Consider the following 22594-nt stretch of genomic DNA (forward strand, 5'->3'; position numbering starts at 1 on the left):
GAGCTGGGATGCAGGGGCCAACAAAGCCGACCGCGAGAGTCACCAAGGGCTTCCGGAAAGAGCCGAGGAGTGGAAAGAGCGGTTTACCGAGAGTTTACGGAGATAGCCGAAGAGCAGGGAGGCGGGGCCACTAGGCTTCGAAAAGAGCCGAAAGGTTGGGAGGAGGAACCAGTTCCACAAGGCGGAAGTGTCGGCGTTCGAGTGGCCGAAGAACTCCGAGGATTTCCGGAGCTAGCCGAAGAAGCTCCGACAGTTTCCGGAGAGGGCCGAGGGTCTCCAAGCGGCTATGCGGAGGCGCAAACATGGCGGAGGCAGGTCATGTTGAGAGTGAGCAGAACGAGGGGCTGGCGCCCGCGGCCGAAGCACTGGTAGCGGCCCGGGAGCGGAGCAGACGCTTCTTAAGCGGCCTAGAGCTGGTGAAGCAGGGCGCTGAGGCGCGCGTGTTCCGCGGCCGCTTCCAGGGCCGCGCGGCCGTGGTGAAGTACCGCTTCCCCAAGGGCTACCGACACCCGGCGCTGGAGGCGCGGCTCGGCCGGCGACGGACGGTGCAGGAGGCCCGGGCGCTGCTCCGCTGTCGCCGCGCAGGTGAGGCGGCCCGGCTTGGGGGCGTGGGGGACGCGGGTAAGGGGCTCCCCTGCGCTGCGGGCCGCGATTTGCCTCAGTTTCTCTGTTTGTACCTTCTGCATGGCTTTCCGTTAAGAAATGTGATCCTTTTATCCTTCTTTTCGTTCATTAACTCTTCAGAAGCCGCTTGGCCTTGCAGCGACTAGCATTTGTGCCGGAGCCATTGGCGCCTGGTTCAGTTCTGGCTCTGCCACTCTTGCTCAACGTTGCGCATGTCATTTAACTGCCCTGAACCTCGGTTTCCCCATTTGTACCGTCTCAATTTTCCATCATTATCTTTTTTTCCTTTTAAGAAGCAGACGTAATTACAGGTACTTGCCCAGGAGCCAGGCTCTCTGGGTTCAAATACTCCGCTGCTTCATATATAGCCTTTCAGCAAAGTTATATAACCTCAGCCTCAGTTTCCTCACATGTAAAGGGAAGTCATTGTAGCTATATCCATCTCATAGGGATGTTGTGGCCATTAGACGAGATGTGTATGCCATGTATTATGTTTGAACATAGGACTGACTTGTGGCTCTCAGTAAACATTAGATTTCATTCAACTGTTTATTTTTTCATTAAAACATCATTGCACCATGACCGTAAACCTTGTCCTCAGATGAAAAACATAGGCTCAGAGGAGTAACTTGCCCAAGCGACCCAGCCAGGCTCTCAGCCCATATCCCTCTGACCCAGAAACACTGGCTTTTCACTTTTACACTTCCTACCTTTGTTTCTGTCATTGGTATTTTTTTAGGTGTCTGCTGTACTCCAAGACACTGTTAGGTGCAGGGAGATCTGGAGGAAATTCAGTAGCGGACAAGCAGATGCACCTCTGCCCTTGATCATATTTAACGACATTATTCACGTGTTCATATTTTCTATTTTCACCCTCTCCAAGATCTAAGTTCTGTTAAGCAGGGATCATGCCTGCTTTGTTTTCTGCTGTATCCCAACAGATTTGTCTCCAGTATCTAGAAGTGTCTTGAGGGTGATTGACATTCAATGAAGATTCATTGAATCTTCAAATTCAGAGAAGTCATTGAATTATTGGAAGTATTGATCGCATGTTATAGAAGCAGAAATGGCAGCTTAGAGAAATTAATGTGACTTTAAAGTTATACGGCTAATAAGGAAGGGAGCAGGGATTTAAACTTGTCCTTCCTCTCTATAAAGATGAATCTCTAAGCCGGCACATGGCTTGGTCTCCTGCTGGTGTCCTTGTCAGGTAGAAACGGCTCTGACTGGGCTGTGCTTACCCTTCTGGCTCTTTATTTTGTTTTGTATTTTAGCGAATAAGTATGACAAATGAAGTCCAATCATAAAGGGTGGAAGGGAGGAGGGAGCTTTGGCTCTGCTCACCTTAGCTATGGGGTGGTCTTAGCACAGTCCTGCAGGGGAAACTTCCAGAGAAGTTAAGCTCTACCATTCTGCAGCATTCCTAAATCTTTTTCCCGAAATATGCAGATACACACTGTAAAAAACTGGCTCAGTCTTTGAAAATTAAGCTTACTATTTAAAAATAAAAAGAAGTATCTAATTCAATGACCCCTTATGTCTTGGTTGCAGGAATATGTGCCCCGGTTGTCTTTTTTGTGGACCATGCTTCCAACTGCTTATTCATGGAAGAAATCGAAGGCTCAGTGACTGTTCGAGATTATATCGAATCCACTATGGAGACTGAAAAATCTCCCCAAAGTCTCTTTGGCTTAGCCAAGGCAATCGGACAGGTTTTGGCTCGAATGCATGATGAAGACGTCATTCATGGTGATCTCACCACGTCCAACATGCTCCTGAAACCTCCCCTGGAACAGCTGAACATCGTGCTTATAGACTTTGGGCTGAGTTTCATTTCAGCACTTCCGGAAGATAAGGGAGTTGACCTGTACGTGCTAGAGAAAGCCTTCCTTAGTACCCATCCCAACACCGAGACTGTGTTTGAAGCCTTTCTGAAGAGCTACTCCGCTGCCTCCAAAAAGGCCAGGCCAGTGCTTAAAAAATTAGATGAGGTGCGCCTGAGAGGGAGAAAGAGGTCCATGGTGGGGTAGAAGAATTCTGTGACGACCACAGACGGTTAAGCTGTTCACAGTAACTTTGAAGGAATGCTATGAATATGAGATTCGACCTAAATAAAGGTGGTGGGATATTTTTAGGTGCCGTCTGTGATCATGCTGCTTAGGCATTATCATCTGCGGTTGACTGTTCTCAAGAGCTTACTCTGTACATAAGACATGTCTGGCAGAACTGGGCATTCAGAATAAACCTCAGGCTTTCTCTGCAATTGTGCCGTGTACACCTCAGATCAAGGGCATGGCGTTACAAAACATTGAACCACATACTGAGAACCTTATTCTGTTTTCAGTCCTGGTGAGGCAAGGACAGAGTCTCAGTTGGTGACAGTATGTCTTTATCAGCCCTCTAACCCAGCCTTTTTTGTTGTTGTGTTCATGACAGACTCCTCTTTGAAACCAGTACAGTGGGTTACAACCAGCATTTTAAGAAAGAAATGGAATCAGAGATTAGAAAATATCAGAGCACATTACATGTAGTATTGTAAGTATTGTTTTATGAAACTTGTTTGAAATGTGTATATAGACAATGGTATGTACTAGGTTTTGATGTAAAATACAGTTCTTTTTGAGGGTCATGGTAAAAAAAAATGATGAAAAATGCCGCTTAACTCCAATTTCTCCTTTTTAAAAAAAGCAGGCTCATAGCTTTCAGGCAACTGAAATTTATGTATTTCTGTACAAGACTTTTTTTTTTTTTTTTTGCGGTACACGGGCCTCTCACTGTTGCGGCCTCTCCCGTTGCGGAGCACAGGCTCCGGATGCGCAGGCTCAGCGGCCATGGCTCACAGGCCCAGCCACTCCGTGGCATGTGGGATCTTCCCAGACCGGGCTCAAACCCGTGTCCCCTGCATCAGCAGGCGGACTCTCAACCACTACGCCACCAGGGAAGCCCCTGTACAAGCCTTTTTATTTTTGTTGCTCTGTGTTTTTATGGCTATCTTCTAATTAAGAAGTGATTGGTATAAAGTTCCTTTTAATTTCTATAGGTAAAAAAGCCGGTTTATATCAAAGACAGTAAGTAGATTGAGCAAAGATAGTGAAGTAGCTTGGAAATGACTGAAGTTTGATAAAACCTGGTTTAAGAGAAGGTGCAGGAAAACTGTATTAAGATGCAAAGTACCGCGAATTAGCTCACACTTATCCTTGCCCAGTTTCTTCCCCCAAAGAATCTGTGTGTGTGTTGGGAGGGAGGTGGGTATAATAAAACACTTTCCTCCTGTAAGCTCTAACTAGCAAGTCAATATTTTGAGTGTGGGCACTGTACTGGGTACCAGGTGCAATGATGAGCAAGATGGACAAGCATGTTCTCATGGAGTGAACATTCTGCAGCAACTTGGACTGTGTCAGTTTTGTTCACCACAGTTATCACTCTGCACACGGCAGATGCCCAGGAATGAAAGAAAACTTCCCTTTCTGGGTAGTGGTGACTGGTTGAGAGAACTGACATCATTGTTTGGTTACTACACGTCAGGCATTGAATCTAAAACAACGCTAAATTAGGTATTGTCACCATTCGATAGAGAAACGGGCTCAGAAGGGGGGGAGCTTGTCCAAGATGTCACAGGTAGCAAGGGGTACTTTTCCCTGGCTCCAAAGCCCGTATGCTCTCCACTGATCCTTTAAGAAATGAGATGCATTTCAGTATATGACACATATTATTATAATATGTGTTGGCATTATGTTACACTATTTTCAAATAATTCCAAGGCCACAGGAGCTGGCCATAATTTCTTTCAATGAATATCCTCAACGTGACTGAGGGCTTATTCCCCAGTTTCCTCATATACTGTACAGCTAATATGGCTGATCTCTACCTCGTGGGGAGAATGGTTGAGCCACGCGTGCAGCTGTTAAGTCAGCGGATACCTAGCGCTCGCTGTGTGCCAGGCACTGGAGATACAGAGGGGACACGAATGTCTCTGGAAACAAACTGAGTCCCTAAGACAATTTCAGACAGTGATGAGGGCTGTAAAGCAGCGGCCCCCAACCTTTCTGCCGCCAGGGACCGGTTTCGTGGAAGACAGTTTTACCCGGGGGCTGGGGGCGCTGGTTGAGGCGGTCCTGCCAGCGATGGGGAGGAATGGGGGGCAGCAGATGAAGCTTCGCTCGCTCGCCCGCCGCTTACCTCCTGCTGTGCGGCCCGGTTCCTAGCAGGCTACGGACGGGTACTTGGTCCCGATCTGAGGCCCGGGGGTCGGGGACCCCTGCTGTAAAGGATGCTGAGATTCTGAGTGACCTCGAGTGGAGGGAGAGGGAGGAGTGGTCAGGGAAAGCCTCGATGAGGTGACCTTGGGAGTAAGACGTGACGGAGAACCAGGAGATGGGGCGTGGGACGCCAGGTACCGAGTTGATGAAGGAGCATCCCTGAGGGACAGCAAGGCTGGTGGGGCTGGTTTGCCGCCGAGCAAGGAGGAGGAGCAGGAAGTGAGATCGGAGAGGTGGGTAAGCGCTGGGTCACGCAGGGCCGAGTAACAAGGCTGGGTTTTTATTCTTAATGCAGCTCAGGAGGTTTTAAACCAGGAACATCTGATGTACATTGTGAAAGGATGACATTGGTAGAAAAAAAAAAACTGCAAGGGGCCAGAGTGGAGGCAAGAAAACAGAAGGTTAGCCTGTGATGAGGGTAGACCAGGGTGGAGGTGTCGGCAAGCATGCCTCAAGCCATGTGGCAGTCACCGGGGTATGTGACACGGTGGCCAGCGGCTGTGGGAGTGGCGGCAGCAGCAGCAGGGAAGCAAAAATGACCTCTGCAGGCATTAAGAGGGAGAGGGAGACACCGGAGGCTGGAGACACTTCACACGTGTTCCCAGCAGGAGTATTTCCTGTCTTCATACTCAGCCCGTGGCCAGGGCAGGGAAATAAGGATTAACAAGACTTCCTAGGGGAGCAGTGGATTCTTCTCCTAGTTCAGTGTCTCACAGAGGGCTAAGGAACCCTCTGCGATCCCAGATCCCTCAAAGTCCACAGGGGACAGACAGCCTGTGCTTTGCACCCATGAGCCAATGGCACCAGCAGCAGCATGTGAATTCCCACCGGTTATAAAAAGGGTTATAACGGATGAGGAAACACTCTTAGCAGTGAGAAGTAGGACGTCCTAGGGTCACAATAAGTGACAGAGCTGGGATTCAAGCCCACATTTTTAACAACAGTTAACTTTATTGAGCAGTCACTAAGTTCTTTGTGTGCATTAACCCATCTTACAGAGGAGACAACTGAGGCACAGAGAAATTCAGTCTTGCCCAAGGTCACACTGCTAATGAATGGCAGAGCCAGGGAAATGTGATGTGGCACAGATGTGTCCAACACTGAAAAGGACACAGGCCCACATCTCCTGGGAAATTGTGGCCAGTCCACTGGCCACAGAATGCAGTTACCCAAGCCTGGCCTACTGAGTGCCCCGTATAGGCGTGCTCTTATTAAATGATCTGAGCTGGCCGAGAGGAGATGGGACCACCTGCACTCATGAGGCACGCGGGCTGTAATCTCTGCCATAACTGAGGATGTTAGCCTGAATCCTGATCCTGGTTCCAGTACAATCTTATTTACAAAAACAGGCAGCTGGTTTGTGGGCCACACTTTGATGTTTTAAAATATTACGTTAGCATATTGGTCTCGGTTAACTGAGTTTTAGGGGCCCCCTTAAGTTTGTGCCCTAGGCAGGTGCTTCTCTTGCCTCGCCAGAGCCCTGACCCTGCCATCACCAACTGACAGAGCCCCTGACAGTGAGTGCCCACGTCCTTACAAGGGCCTGCCCCAACCCTCTTTCTGGAACTGGGTATCTCCTCTTTTGTCTTGAATTCAGGGCCCTGCAACTCCAAAGGACTGAATTCCCCTTTCCCCGAACCCAGTGGAGTGGCTCTCCTTCGCCACCAGAGGTCGCAAGTTACCGTCATTCTCCGTGCAAAGAAGTCAAAAAGAAACTTCCCTCCCCTTCCATCCTCTTTCACTTCCTTCTCTCCTCCCCTCCTCTTCCTCCTCTGTCCTCCTCCCCTCTGCCTCCCTTGTTCTCTTTCCTCTCCTTCCCTCTCCTCTTGCTGTCTCCCTCCCTCCCTCCCTCCCTCCCTCCCTCTCTCCCTCTCTCCCTCTCTCCGTCTCTCCCTCGAACTTGTTCATTTATTCACTCAACACCTTAGCTGAGTGTCCAGATGTGGTGGGCACCATGCTTATCACTCAGGATCCTAGTGAGCAAGACAGACCACACATGGGGACGTCTAGTTCCCTCCCGCCTTGATTTTGTCATGCGTTCTCTCACTCACTCGCTCACTCACTAGGCATTTAGCAAGCATGTTGGCTGTGTCCAGCTCAGTGTCAGATCCCGAAGAAGCTACAGTGACGAGGAAGTCCCCCTACCACCATCCCAGTGCCGCTGCAATCAATGGTTTCCCCACTGCTCCCTGTCCCCCCCGCCCTGCCCCACTTCTGCCCTGGACCCCCCTGCATCCTTCCTCAGCAGCCAGAGACACCCTTGTAAAGCCAGAGGATGCCACTTCCCTCTTCAGAAATGTGATGGCTTCCATCCCATGTCTCCTTGCTCACCAGCTGCATGGCTTGGGACCCCCTCACTGTACCTCTGAGCCACAGTGTCCTCATCTGTAAAATGGGCTAACAGTGGTGTCTACCTCGTGGAGCTGCTGTGAGCACTCTGCTGGGTCGGAATTCCCAGGAAGCACACTCAGCGATGCAGTTTAGCATGTAGGATGTTTATTAAGGTGTCAGCCTCCAGAGAAGGGAAGGGAGGGAAGGAAGCAAGGGAGAGCGGGGGCAGAAGTGGGGCTGAGAGGCAGACCCAACAACAGCCTCAGCCAGCTTCCCCGCCCGGTGGAGGGGGGTGTCTGCAGCTACAGTGGCCCTGCAGAGATGTCCCAAGTTGGGCAGAGATGGCCAGGCCTTCATAATCTCACATCACCCAGACATGAGCGGGCCACCCCTGGAAGGGTGTGGGCTTGGATGAGGCCACTCTGCTTGTGACTCGATTCCTGAAGGGGAGACAGATGAAGGCTGCCTGCTGACTACATCTGCATCTGGGGCAATCGGTCCTTCCTTGTAGAGGAACTGGGTCTCACATCCACGCCCCCATAAGCATTAATGAAATAATGTATGTAGAGCACTACTGCAGTGCTTGGCACGTGGTAACAATTAGCTGTTGTTGTTATTATTATATAATTTATATTGCTACTATTTTTAGAGACCAACAAACAGGCAATTATAATACAGCATCATTTGCTTCACTTTATAAGCCAAGAATACACAGGTGCACATTGCCTGGCCCCAACCCTAATCTATCTGAATCAAAAGGTCTCAGGCTGGGCTGAGAATTTTCATTTCTAACAAGTTCCCAGGTGATGCTGAGGCTGCTGTTCTGAGACCACTGCCCTAAGGGAAATCAAGGTGTTTCACGGGAAGATCAGGAAATGGATGCTGGTAGGGCAGAAAGAATAGTTCTTTGCTCTACCCCTTTTACAGAAGAGGAAGCTGAGGCTCACAGATGCTAAGCACCTTGCCTAGAGTCATCAGCCTGTATGGTAGAGACTGTGCTAGACATTGTCTGTTGCCTACTAAAAGCCAGCCCCCTTATTCCTTTTGGACAGAGCCTGGATTTGTCCAGGTATTTATTAGGTGCAGATGGCTTTATCTCAGAGAAGCCCAGATTGGTCCCTGATATAGGGGTGGGCATGTGACCTTTTTCTGGCCAGTAAGATACAAGAGAAAATTGCAAAGTTTGCTTTTGGGGAAGATTTTGCTTCTTACAGAAGGTGAGAGAATTCCAATCCAAGAGCATGGGATATCTTTCTGACCCCCTCTTCTCACTTTGGGTCAGCCACACGGTTCTTCCAATAGGCAGTCATGCTCCCATCTCAGGGCCATTGTACTTGCTGTTCCCTTTGCCTGTCACACTGTTCCTCACACATCCTCACATGGCTACCGCCTTCACTTCCTTCAATTCTCTGTCAAACACCACTTTGTCTTCCATGAGCACCCTGTATAGAAGCTAACACCCCCAGCCTCAGCCCTCCCCATCACCTCCCCAGCTTTGTCTCCATCCCATTCTCGAGCACCTGCTACCATTTATATTCACTTGCTCATTTGCTTCTTGTATGCTCTGGGGGGCAGAGGGTCCTGTTTGCTGCACTGTCTCAGCCCTTGTTTCTCTAACACACACACACACACACACACACACACACACACACACACACACACACACACACACACACACACACACACACACACACACACCTACCCACAGTCTTCCCTGCTGGAGGCAAAGCAGAGTAGGGTCCTGGCCTGCAGCTTGGAACAAAAAACAGTCAGAAGCCTGGGGGTTTGGTGCCGATCAAAGGCCTCCTGATGTTTGTAAACCTTTGCTCTCTGCCCGGGATGGAGGGGGTTAGGGGATGGCCCAGAATCCAGAGTTAGTTGTAGCTCCAGGCCAGGGGAGTCCGGGCCCTGCCCCTTTCCCCGTAGAGAGGGAAGGCCCTGAGAGGTCAAGTTGCTTGACTCCCTCCCTCCAGGGTATCTCAAGGGGTGACTTATCCCCGCCCCAGCCTCAGCCCACCTGCTGATACTTGCTTCAAAGCCAGTATTGCTCTTGGAGCCGTAGAGGCCTTGACCAAGATGTCACGCTGAAAGATGCTGACTGTGGTACGGGGCTCAGTGAAGGGAGTGGGGGAGGCACTGAGAGTCCCTTCCGTGCAGGTGAAGTGGAAACTGGTGCCCATACTCTCCCCTCAGGCTCTCTCCCCTCTCCCTGCTTTATGTTTCTTCATAGCACTAAGCACCGTGTGATATGCTATATATATCACTCATGCATCTCGTTACAGAGCTGCCAAAATAAAACCTCTATGAGAGCAGAGGCTTTTGCTTCATTCGATCACTGCCAGAGCCCAGCACCCAGAAAGATGCCTGGTACATAGTATGCGCTCAATTCATATTTGTTGAACGAATGATATGCATGATTCTGGTCGATGTTCATAGTAATAAAATACACTTTATTTAAAGCATCTTCAACTATTCAATAGTTGATTGAACCCCTGCTATGTCCCAGGCACTGGGACTGTAGCACGGTACAATCTGGACTCCTTATTCTCATGGGGCTTCATCTAGGAGGGAATAATTTCAAATGGTGAGTCATGCTGTGAAGGAACAACTGAGGGGATTTTATACAGAGGGAGTGTTGTAGAGTTGAGGAAGGCTACGTTTCATTAAATTAGGTAGTCACGGAGGCCCTTCTGAGGAGGTGACGTCTGAATTGAGACCTGAGTGCGGAGAAGGAACCAGCCACTATGAAGGGATGGTGGGGAAGGAGTGGGGAGGAGAGATCCAGGCAGAGGGAGCAGTCAGTGCAAGAACTTGGCATGTTCAAGGAGCAGGAAGAAGGTCACAAAGAGGGTGGCACCCAATGGTTGAGGGGAAGGCAGGTGGGACATGGTGTTGAAGTATTAGGCAGGATTCAGTCATTCATGTAAGTGACCAGCACAGTGCTTGGCACATAGCAAGCCCCTTAGTAACTGAGCTGATGTGTATAATTAGTGTGCGTGTGTATATATATATATATATATATATACACACACACACACACACACACACACACACACACACTTTACAGAGGTTGTAATTTGTGTATTAAAAAGGGGGGTAGTGGGCTTCCCTGGTGGCGCAGTGGTTGAGGGTCCACCTGCCGATGCAGGGGACATGGGTTCATGCCCTGGTCCGGGAAGATCCCACATGCCGCAGAGCAGCTGGGCTCGTGAGCCATGGCCGCTGAGCCTGTGCGTCTGGAGCCTGTGCTCCGCAACGGGAGAGGCCACAACAGTGAGAGGCCCGCGTACCATCTGTCCAATGGGCATACCAATGGGAATGAAAATAAATGGTAGTCAAACCATCCTCTGACTGTGGAAGTTCTTTAAGAATTCCCTCCCCCGACACACACAAAAGATAAAACACACCAAAAAAAGGAAAAGAAAGAATTCCCTCCCACACTCTACTTTCTTTTCAGTGTAAAGGGGGGAAGAAACAAAGGCAGGGAGCTAATTAGTGGGTCCAGCCTTGGAGCCCCCTTGTCCTCTGTAGAGTTCTAAGTCATCCAGCTAGAGGCCTCATGTCTGCACTCTCCTTCCTATAAGAAGCTCTTCTCCAGGTGAGAAAAGTAATAGTGGTGGTAACATTTACCTATTGCTGTGTGACAAACTGCTCCAAAACATAATGGCATAAAACAACCATTTATTGTGTTTGCAGATTATGTGGGTCAGAACTTTGGACAGGGCAACCCAGGGATGTCGTTTTTTTTTTTTTTTTTTAACCGAGGAATGTCTTTGATCTACCACATCTGGGGCCTTAGTTGAAAGGCAAAGGGCTGGAATTATCTGAAGGCTCATTCACTCATATGCCAGTTAGTTATTGCTAGTGGCTTCTTGGGTTTCTCTTCATGTGGTTTTACTGCCTGGTTTAGTTTGAACTCCAGATATGACAGCTGGGTTTCAAGGGCGAGAGTCTCAAAGAGTGAGGGAACCAGGCAGAAGCTGTACCCACTTTATGGCTCAACCTTGGAAATCACATCGCATCCATTCTGCCATGTTCTATTGGTTGGTGCATCACAAGCGCCCACCCACTTTCCAGAGGTGGGGACATAGACCCCCAACTCTCAGTGCGAAGTGTTAACCACATTGTAAGAGGAGCATATGGGATGCACACATAGGATGGAAGATATATATTGGTGCTGTCCTTGGAAAATCTGCCACAAGCAGAATAACAATGGCCAGTTGTTGCACACTTACTGTATGCAAGTGCTGTGCTCTACCCTCGCCTGTTAATCCTCCCAACATCCCTATGAGTTACATACAATTTTTGTTCTCATTTCAGATAAGGAAACTGAGGCCCAATGGGTTGCATAACAAGCAAGTGGTACAGCCAGAATTTGAGTGTTGCTTCATCCAGTGCGGTGTGACAGGCTCAATAAGGTAATGAAAATGGATTATTATAAGGATTAAATAAATTAATACATGTAAAGTGCTGCAAACAGTGCCTCACACATAGTTAAGTGCAGTATATGTGCTTGCTATTATTAATGCTATCATTATTATTATTGCTACATTTGAGTCACCAGATTGAAACCTCTGCTCTAATAGAAGATATTTGTACTCTGAATCTCTCAGCTGGTTCCAGAAACAGGGAGCCAGTCCAGGGGCGCTGGGTGCGATATACCCTGGTCCCAGTTGCCTCCGGGCTTTGGGGAATGGACTTGCGTTTCTATGATGTCAGCTGGTCCAAATCCCCAGGACTCGTTTTTCCGGTTTGGAGCACCCCATCCTCCCACACCCAGGCCTCACATGTCCAAAGTGCTCTCTGCAGGGCCTCGCTGACCATCCCAGGCTGTCTGACACTAACCTGGCTAGAACCTTTGATGAAGCCGACTATTGGGCTGGCTCAAGGTCAGGTCTCCAACTTGAAAGGACATGGGAGAGGGTTTCATCACAGCCTGCAAAGGGTCCATTGGGAAATAACTTGCCCTAGGGGTTTACGGGAATCATGGCAGCATGACCTGGATAGGAAGTGGGCACTGCACCTCTTCCAGGGCCTTTCTCTTGCCATCTCTTGGTTTCCCAAATTTCAGATCTTTGCATCCAATTTTTGGAATTTTGCCATAACCATGCACTTCCCATACTAAGAGTTACTTAGTGTTTTTCTTTGAGTTGCTTCACATGGTAAACTTCAATAGATTTAACTTAAAAGGAGGATTGTTTTAAAATCATGGGCTTTAGTTTAAAAAAAAGAAAGAAAGAAAGAAAGAAATCACTTGTCCTAAGTCAAAAGTAATTAGAAGAATGAATAAAATAAAAAGAAACCAGTGCTGTCCAGTCACAGCAAGATGTCGAAGTCTCTGGCCTTGAAATCTTCTTCGGCTGTTACAAAGAGAGTTACCAGGTGATGAGATGTTAAAGGGACACTAACACCCAGCCGAGACCCTCTCCGTGGTGTAATGAAGAGTTAAAGAAAATTGACACAGGGAATAACTTTCACTCTGTGGGATTAAATGTTATTTAAATACCGTCTAGTACAACATAAAATGATCTGTGTTTCCTTACGGGTCTGCCTCTCAGGTGTTGAGAAACATTCCACCATCTAATTCGGTCTCAATGACAGCTCCTTTCTGTCCCTCCCTCAGAGATCTGAAGACATGTCCACAGAAAAACCTGCACACAAATGTTCATAGCAGCGTTACCATAATAGCCCCAAAGTGGAAACAACTCAAATATCCATCAAGTGACACATGGATAAATAAAACGTGGTATATTTATACAATGGAACATTATTTGGCCGTAAAAATGAGAGAAGTACTTACACATGCTACAGCGTGGGTGAACCTTGAACAAAATCACGCTAAGTGAAAGAAGCCAGACACAAAGGAGCACATCTTGTGTGATTCCATTCATACGAAATGTCCAGAAGACGCAAGTCTAGAGAGACAGGAAGATCGGTGGTTGTCTAGGGCTTTGGAGGTTGGGGGGAGATTGGGCGTTGGTTGAGACTGTTAATGGGTGTGGGGTTTCTTTCTAGGATGATGAAAGATTTCTATAATCGATTATAGTAATGGCTGCACAACTTTGTGAGTATACTAAAAACTCTGGACCTCTTGGCTTTAAATGGATGAATTGTATGCTATGTCAGTTATATCTAAGTAAATCTGTTACTAACATAATGAAAGCAGCATCTGTCACTCTGCTCAAATCCCTGCAGTGGCTGCCCTTGTCATTCAGGGTAGAATGCAGAATCCTTACTCAGCCTTTCAAGATCCTGTGTCTTCTAGTCGCTGGCTGCCCTTCTGATCACACCTCTGTACCCAGTTCCTTGATGACTCTAAGCCAGGTCTTGCTTGCTCTTGCCTCAGAGCCATTGCACTTGGCTTTTCCTTCCTCTTGGAATTCTTCCTTTACATACTCAGAGGGTCCACTCGCCCACTTTCCTTGGGTCTCTGCTTAGCTTAAGGCCCTTAGTCACCTAGTCATCCAGGGCTTCCCTGACCACCTTATCTGAAATGGTACCCCCGCCCCCCATCACAAGCCATCTCCCTCTCCTGCCTCATTTTCCTCCATAGCACTTGTCATCTTCTCATCTTTATGCCATAATACATTTTACTCATTTGTTTATCATTTGTCTCCTCCAACTCCATCCCCCGCCAACTAAATGAAAGTTCCAGGTAGGCAGAGATTTTAAATTTTTGGTCTTATTCATGATTGTATTCATAGCCTGGTATATAGTTGCTATGCAGTCAATATTTATTGAATAAAAGGAATAATGAAAGGTATGTATGATTAGCCCCAAGTTTACTGGTGAGGAAAACCAAGTCTGGTGTTTAAATATTCATTTAGTAAACATTGACAGAGCACCTATTACAGACCATGCCCAGGCCCTGGAGATATTAAGTGGCAAAATTTTGGTAGAACTCAGGAGGGCCATGAGAACGGGATTGAAGTCTCTAGATATGAAGTTGTAGAAGCCAACTCAGATTTTGCATCAGGGAAATGATTCCACCAGAATATGACAAAAGATGGATTAGCTTTTAGGGGTGTGGGGAGTTGGAAAGTAGTGGAGTTGTTCCAAAAGTGGCTCTCAACCCCAGCTGCACATTAGAATCTGCTGGGGGCTCTTAAAAATCCTGATGTTCAGACCACATCCCAGACAATTAAATCAGACTCTCTAAGGGCAGTGCCTGGGCGTCAGCATTTTTAAAGCTTCCCAGGTGATTCCAAGTGCAGCCAGGGTTGAGAACCACTGTGTTAGATGGTTAGAGGAGTGTTGATGACCCTTGTTATCTGATGGTACTGAGTATTAGGAAACAGCTTCTTGAGTGCATACACTCAAATTGTTGACAACTCTCAAATATTTGAGGGGATGAGGTGTTATTTTACTTTAATGTTCACCGTAAAAGTCATATTTCTCGTATCTAATAAACACATCTAATGAAACATATCTAATAAAACATATACTCTGAGTCATTACTATGTCGTGGTTAGGCATGGGGACTCTGGAGCTAGACTACTGGGATTTGAATCCTCCTTAATAGCTGTGTGTCCTTGGATAAGCTACTTAAGCTCTCTGTACCTCAGTTTCCTCCTCTGCAAAATGGGAATATATTAGCATCTACTGCATAAGGTCATTTTTGTGTTCAGTGAGTTAAATCATATAAAGCTCTTAGAACAGGGCCTGGCACAGAGTAAGTACTCAGTGAATGTTGGCTGTTATTATTCATTAATAAGTAAGGTATGAAGACAACATTCCTTGAGCATTTGACATAGATCACTAATTTGATTAAATTCTCTTGAACAGTATAAACTGCAATTATACATTTTAGTAAATCTGATTCTTTTGAATGGTTCAAGCATATTAAACAGTAGACCAGGGACTTCCTTGGTGGTACAGGGGAATGCAGGGGACGTGTGTTCGATCCCTGGTAGGGGAACTAAGATCCCACGTGCCGCGGGGCAACTAAGCCCGCGTGCCACAACTATTGAGCTCGTGTGCCTCAACTATTGAGCTCACATACCTCAATGAGAGAGCCCGAGTGCTGCAAACTACAGAGCTCATGCGCCCTGGAGCCCGCACGCCACAACTAGAGAGAGAAAACCCACATGCCACAACTAGGGAGAAGTCTGCGCGCTGCAACTAGAGAGAAGCCCGAGCAGACCGTGAGCCATGACGCAAAGATCCCGCGTGCCTCAACAAAGATCCCGTGTGCTGCGACTAAGACCCGACACAGCCAAAAAAAAAATAAGGAAAATAAATAAATTAAATAAATAAATAAATATATATAAAAACTAGTAGACCAAGTATATACAGATTCATTGTGGATGAAACTCATGCATACTCTTACACCAAGACAGGTTACAAAAGTGCTGACCCCATGGAATTTAGTTTATTTCTTATTCATATTTTTAGAAAATCATAGTTTTAAAATATTTATAGATAGAACTATAGAAATTACATAATCTGAACACCAGAGAGAAAATAGACTGAAAAAATGAACAGAGCCTCAAGAATCTGTGGGATTATAACAAATGGTCTAACATTTGTGTCATTGGAGTTCTGAAAAGAGAGGAAAAAGAGGAAGTAGCATAAAAGTATTCAAAGAAATAATGGCTGAAAACTTCTCAAATTTGGCAAAAGAATAAACGTACAGACTCAAGAGGCTGAGTTAACTCCAAACAAGATAACTAAAACTACACCAAGGCATATAGTCAAACTTCTGAAAACTAAAGACAAAGAAGAACACCTTGCAAGCAGTGAGAGAGAAATGACATCTTACCTCTAGAGGAAAAGCAATTCAAATGACAGTGAATTTCTCACCAAAATTCATGAAGTCCAGAAAAAAGTGGCGTAACGTTTGTCAAGTGCTGAAAGAAGAAACTGTCAACTTAGAATCCTATATCCAGTGAAAATATCCTTTAGGAACAAAGGGGAAGTCAAGACCTTCTCAGATGAAGAAAACCTAAGAGAGTTTGTTGCCATTGGACCTACTCTAAAAGAATGACTAAAGGAAGTTCTCTAAACCAAAAGGAAATGATAAAGGAATATTTGAATATCAGGAAGGAAGAAAGAACACAGCAAGCAAAAATATAGGTAACTGCAATAAACTGTTTTCCTCTTGGGTTTTCTAAATTATGTTTAATGGTTGAGGCCAAAATTATGACATTGTCTGATGTGGTTCTAAATGTATGAGGAGGAAATACAAGATAATAATACTATAACAGGTAAAGTAAAGGGACATAAAGGGAAATAAGGTATCTGTACTTTACTGAAATTGGTACCAGTAGACTGTGCTGAGTTATGTACATACAATGTAGTAACTAGAATAAGCACTAAAAAAATCCATACTAATAAATGCACTCAAAATCACTATGTAAAAATCAAAATGGAATTCTAAAAAATGTTCAAGTAATCCACAGGAAGGCAGGAAAAAGAAAACAGAGAAATAAGAGAGAGAGAGAATAGATAGAGAACATATAGAAAACAGAATGGCAGATTTAAGCCCTAATATATCAACAATTATGTTAAATGTAAATGGTCTAAAAACACTAATTAAAAGACAGAGCCTAGAAGAGTGGAGTTTTTAAAAGCATGACCCAACTGTGTGCTGTCTGTAAGAAACTCACTTCAAATATAGGGCTTCCCTGGTGGCGCAGTGGTTGAGAGTCCGCCTGCTGATGCAGGGGACACAGGTTCATGCCCTGATCCGGGAAGATCCCATATGCCGCGGAGCAGCTGGGCCCGTGAGCCATGGCCGCTGAGCCTGTGCGTCCAGAGCCTGTGCTCTGTAACGGGAGAGGCCACAACAGTGAGAGGCCCGCGTACCGCAAAAAAAAAAAAATGATATATGCATATTGAAAGTAAAAGAATAAAAAAATATATATGGGGCTTCCCTGGTGGCACAGTGGTTGGGAGTCCGCCTGCCGATGCAGGGGACACGGGTTCGTGGCCCGGTCCGGGAAGATCCCACATGCCGCGGAGCGGCTGGGCCCGTGAGCCATGGCCGCTGAGCCTGCGCGTCCGGAGCCTGTGCTCCACAACGGGAGAGGCCACAGCAGTGAGAGGCCCGCGTACCACAAAAAAAAAATATATATATATATATATATATGGCAAAGGGTAGTCAAGAAATCATAAGTGTCTATATTAATATCAAAGAAGGTAGACTTCAGAACAAAGAAAGTTCCCAGAGACATAGAGGGACATTATATAATAATGAAGGAGTCAATACACTAAAAAATTTAGCAATCTTAAATGTGTATATGCCAAGCAACAGAGCTACAAAATATGTGAAGCAAAAACTGATAGAACTGAAAAGAGAAATAGACAAATCTACATTTATAGAGACTTCAACACCCTTGACTCAATAATTGATAGAATAAGTAAATAGAGAATCAGCAAGGCTATAGAAGAACTTGACAATACCATCAAACAACAGAATCTAGTTGACATTTATAGAACAGTCCCCCCAGCAACAGCAAAATACACATTCTTTCAAGTGACTATAGAACATATAGAAAGATAGTTATGCTGGACCGTAATACAAACCTCAAGAAAGTTAAAAGAATTGAAATTATACAAGGTTTATGGTTCTTTGACCATAGTGGAATCAAATTAAAAATCAATAACAGAAAGATCATAGGAAAATCTCCAAACACTTAGAAACTAAACACCTCACTTCTAAATAATCCACGGGTCAAAGAAGACATCTCAAGGGGAAATAAAAAATACATTGAACTGAATGATAATTAAAATACACCACATAAGATTTGTGAAACAAAGCTAAACCAGTGCAGAGAGGGGGAATTTTTATCATTAAATGTATACATTTGAAAAGGTGAAAAAGATCTCAAATCAATAATCTAAGCTCCCACTTCAATGTCCTAGAAAAAGAAGAGTAGAAAAAAAGAAAAAAGAAAGAGAAGCATGGAAAAAAGAAAGATAGGCCTAGAAATCAATGAAATTGAAAACAGAAAAACAACCTCCAAGCATTGGTTCTTTGAAAAGAGGATTAAATTTAAAAATCTCTAGTAAGACTGACAAAAAGAGAGAGAAAAGATGCAACTTACCAAATGAATGAATCAGGAATGGATGAATGAATCAAGGATATCACTATAGAACCTGCAGACGTCAAAAGGGAGTACTAGAAACTCTACATGCAAACATTTAACAATTTAGATGAAACAGACCAACTCCTCAGAAAATAAAAACTACCACAATGTACTCAATATGAAGTAGATAATTCAAATAGCCCTATAAGTATTAAGAAAATTAAATATAAAATTTTGCAAAAAATAAAAAAATCTATAGGCCTAGATGGTTTCACTGGGAAATAATACCAAACACTTAAACAAGAATTAACACCAATTCCATGCAGTCTCTTCTAGAAAACAGAAGAGAAGGGAACAATTCCCAATTCATTTATGAGGCTGGTATTATCCAGATACCAAAACCAGACAAAGGCAATAAAAAAAGAAAAACTACAGACAATATCCCTCATGATTATAGATGTAAAAATCTTTAATAAAATATTAGCAAATAGAATTCAACAAAATATAAAAATAATTATACATCATGATCAAGTGGCATATTCCCCAGGGATACAAAGCTGGTTCACTACTTGAATACCAATCACTGTAATCCATCATATTAAGGCTAAAGAAGGCTATAGGCTAAAGAAGAAAAATAATTTGATCATATTAATTGATGCCCCCTCCCAAAGCATTTGATAAAATTCAACACTCATCCATGATAAGAACTCTCAGAAAAATAAAAATAGATGGGAACTTTCTCAATTTGAAAAGGAGCATTTACAAAACACCTACAGCTAACATTATAGTTAATAGTGAAAGATTGAATGCTTTCTCCCTGAGATTGTGAATCATGTTAGAATGTCCTTTCTCAAACTCTTATTCAACCATAGTGCCTGAAGTTCTAGCCAGTGCAGTAAGGCAAGAAAAGTAAATACAAGACATACAGATCTGAAAGGAAGAAATAAACCAGTTCTTATTTGTAGATGACATGATTGTCTATATAGAAGTCTGAAGGATTTGAGGAAAAAAAAAAAACCTCCTAGAACTAATTGATGAATTGAGCAAGATTTTAGGATATAAGATAAACATACAAAATTCAATTTTATTTCTATATACTAGCAGTGAATATATGGATCCTGAAAAAAATAGAATACCATCTACATTGCTCAAAAATGCAGTACTTATGTGCAAATCTAACAAAACATGTATAGGACTTTTAGGCTGAAAATTATAAAATGCTGATCAAAGAAATCAAAGAAGATCTAAATAAATGGAGAGACATACCACGTTCATGGATTAGAAGAGCCAACAGAGTAAAGATGTCAATTATCTCCAAATCGATATGCAGGTTTAATTTTTGTAGATATCGATAATATTCTAAGAATTTACATAGAAATGCAAAGAAACCAGAATATCTGAATCAATTTTGAAAAAGAAGGATAAAGTGGGAGGAATCACTGTCCCTATTTTCAGGACTTATTATACAGTTACAGTCATTAAGACAGTGTGGTATTGGTAGAGGGATAGACAATTAGATCAATGGAACCGAATAGGGAAACCAGAAACAGATCCACCAAACATGCCCAATTGATTTTTGACAAAAGTGCAAAAGCTGCAGCAATTGGTAGGCAAATTGATAGGCAAAAAAAAAAAAAAAAAAGAACCTCAATCTAAGCCTCATACCTGATATAAAAATTAACTCATGGACTTAAATATAAACATAAAACTATAAACTATCAAACTTCTAGAAAAAATGTGAGAAAAATCTTCAGGATCTAGGGCTGTGCAAAGAGTTTGACACCAAAAGCGTGATCCAAAAAAGGGAAAATTTGATAAATTTGACTCCACCAGAATTACAAATGTTTGCTCTTTGAAAAGTCTGTTAAGAGGATGAAAAGCCAAGCTATAGACTGGGAGAAAATTTTTGCAGACAACGTATTTGTCAAAGGACTGGTATCTAGACTGTATAAAGTACTCTCAAAACTCAACAGCAGAAAAAACGGTCCACTGAGAAAATGGGCAAACAACAGGAGGAAATAATTTCCCCCAAAGAGGATATACAGATGGCAAAGAAGCACGTGAAAAGATGTTAAACATCATTAGCCGTTAAGAAAATGCAGATTAAAACCACAGTGAGGGCTTCCCTGGTGGCACAGTGGTTGGGAGTCCACCTGCGGATGCAGGGGACGTGGGTTCATGCCCCAGTCCGGGAGGATCCTGCATGCCGCGGAGCGGTTGGGCCCGTGGGTCATGGCCGCTGGGCCTGCGCGTCCAGAGCCTGTGCTCCGCAGCGGGAGAGGCCACAACAGTGAGAGGCCCGAGCACCGCAAAAAAACCAAAACCAAAAACAAAAAACCACAGTGAGATACCTCTACACCCCTATCAGAATGGCTAAAATAAAAAATACCACCCCAGTGCTGGCAAGGACGGGGGAAACTGGCTCACTCATACGTGGCTAACAGAAATGTAAAACAGTGCTAACACTCTGGAAAATTGCATGGCGGTTTCTTCAAAAACCAAGAGTGCAACTACCATACAATCCAGGATTGTACTCCTGTGCATTTATCCAAGAGGAACAAAAAGACTCCTCCGGGCTCCAACCCACAGATGACTGACCCACCGTGGGAGAAAATAAGAAAAACGATCTCAACAGCAATAGCTGCTAACAGACCTCTTGTCTAGCAGAGACCATCACTGGCATCGCCCCCACTGTGTGGTTGAGAAAACTGAGGCTCAGAGGCCGTTGTCAAGGCCACGCAGCTAGTATGTGGCAGAGCCAGTACCTGAACCCACTTATTACTAGTAAGTGATTTAATCTTCCAGTTGTTATGGCCCTTTTCACGGGAGAGTAAGGAAGGGTTCAGCCAGTTGCCCCCGGCCACATAGCTGGAAAGTCAGGAGGTTTAAACCGGAGGCTACTCTGCCTTCTGGGCTGGAGTCCTGTTCCTTAGTTCTAGGGTCGAACTTTTCCTAACTTTCCCGGGTCTCTTTCGCCCAGTCCCAGGGGAGCAGGCACCACCCTTTTCCTCCGGGAGGCGCAGGGAGAGGGCGGGCCCCCAAGCGCTGTCCCCTCCCCAAACCCTCCCCCAGGCTATAAGCCGGAGCCGGGGGGCCAGGCGCGGGCAGTCCCGGACTGGCCCGCTCCGCGGGGCGATCGCGCAGATGGCGGCGCTGGCGACAGTGGCTAAGAAGGTGTGGAGCGCGCGGCGGCTGCTGGTGCTGCTGTTCACGCCGCTCGCGCTGCTGCCGGTGGTCTTCGCCCTCCCGCCCAAGGTAACGCCTCCTTTGCCTGTGGGCCCCCCGTTCCGCGCCCTGGGCGGCCGTGCAACAGGCAGGACCCTCTCCTCCCGAGCCTCTGAGGCGGAACACCGCTGAGGTCCCAGTCTAGACAGATTTCACCAGACCCCCTCGACCGTCCCCCCTTTACCCTGCCTTGGCCTGCTGTGAACACCTCTTGCCGCAGTTCCCCTTTTCTAGCTGCTCCTTGGAGCCTGGGTCCCACCTAGCCTTCTGGATCTTCTCACTTCTACAGGCATGATTTCTTTTTATTGAGCTCTAACTATGTGCTTGGCGCTGTGTTGCACATTTCACTTGATAATCACAAGGAACACTTGATGAATGCCAAGCTGTGTAACCTGGGGCAAGTCATTTAACCTCTCTGAACTTCAGTTTACTCATTTGTAAACATAGCGGAAACGATAGTGCCAATTCACTGGGTTGTGGTGAATATTAAATGAGGCAAGCTATGTAAATCTCTTCGAACTGAGCCTGATACACAGTCAGTGCCTAAGAACGCACAGGCTGGTCTTATTTCCACGCGCCTCATATGATGGGGACGGCCAAGATTTAATAAACTCTTGCCGGGAGCAAGGTGCAGTGCTAAAATTTGCTTTATGTGCATCATCTTATTTAATCTAGACTGAAAGTGCCCCTCAGAGGGGGAGGATCATTTGCCCCATTTTCCAGAGGAGAAAACTGAGGCTCGGAGAGAAGTGACTTGCTTACAGTCACACAGCAAACAGCTGAATGGGATTCAATCCCTGGCTTATCAGAATCCAGAACATGACCTGTTTCTAGACTCTCCAAGAAAGTAATCCCTAGAAGATCAAAGGCTGCAGACTGAGGCCAGGAGTGTCATGATAAAAGTCACCACCAATGGGAGCTGGAAGGAGATGGTACTGCAGGTCCCTGTTGGGTCCCTCACCTCTGCTCAGCCCATTTGCAGCATCATGGGAGGGCACTAGGCTCATTAGACAAGGCTTCTACCTCCAGGAAGTTGTTTCACTATCCCTCATTGAGATAGTAAATATTCATAAAAGTAAAAGTAAAGAGAGTGTGTAACTTAGTGGCGGATTACCCAGCACCACC

General features: G+C 45.5%; 2 protein-coding genes across 3 annotated transcripts in view; both read left to right on the top strand.

The window, feature by feature from the left end:
- The first annotated feature begins 258 nt into the window (after nucleotides 1-258).
- Nucleotides 259-3900, top strand: TP53RK (TP53 regulating kinase). The gene is made up of 2 exons (XM_004272945.3): nucleotides 259-585; nucleotides 2176-3900. Exons 1-2 carry the CDS (start codon nucleotides 303-305, stop codon nucleotides 2652-2654), a joined length of 762 nt encoding a protein of 253 aa, XP_004272993.2. The 5' UTR covers nucleotides 259-302; the 3' UTR covers nucleotides 2655-3900.
- Nucleotides 3062-22594, top strand: part of SLC13A3 (solute carrier family 13 member 3) — a 93595-nt gene continuing 74062 nt past the window's right edge. The window contains exons 1-2 of one of the 2 annotated variants that reach the window (XM_033433853.2): nucleotides 3062-3159; nucleotides 11535-11632. Coding sequence is in view for 1 of the 2 variants with exons in the window: in XM_004272942.3 (XP_004272990.2) it covers nucleotides 21389-21499 (111 nt within the window). In the remaining variant the exon portion in view is untranslated. Of the gene's footprint in view, nucleotides 3160-11534; nucleotides 11633-19841; nucleotides 21500-22594 lie in introns of those variants that run through there. The other variant, XM_004272942.3, reaches the window with a different exon arrangement.

The sequence above is a fragment of the Orcinus orca genome, chromosome 16 (genome assembly GCF_937001465.1).
Source record: "Orcinus orca chromosome 16, mOrcOrc1.1, whole genome shotgun sequence".
NCBI classification, from domain to species: Eukaryota; Metazoa; Chordata; class Mammalia; order Artiodactyla; family Delphinidae; genus Orcinus; species Orcinus orca.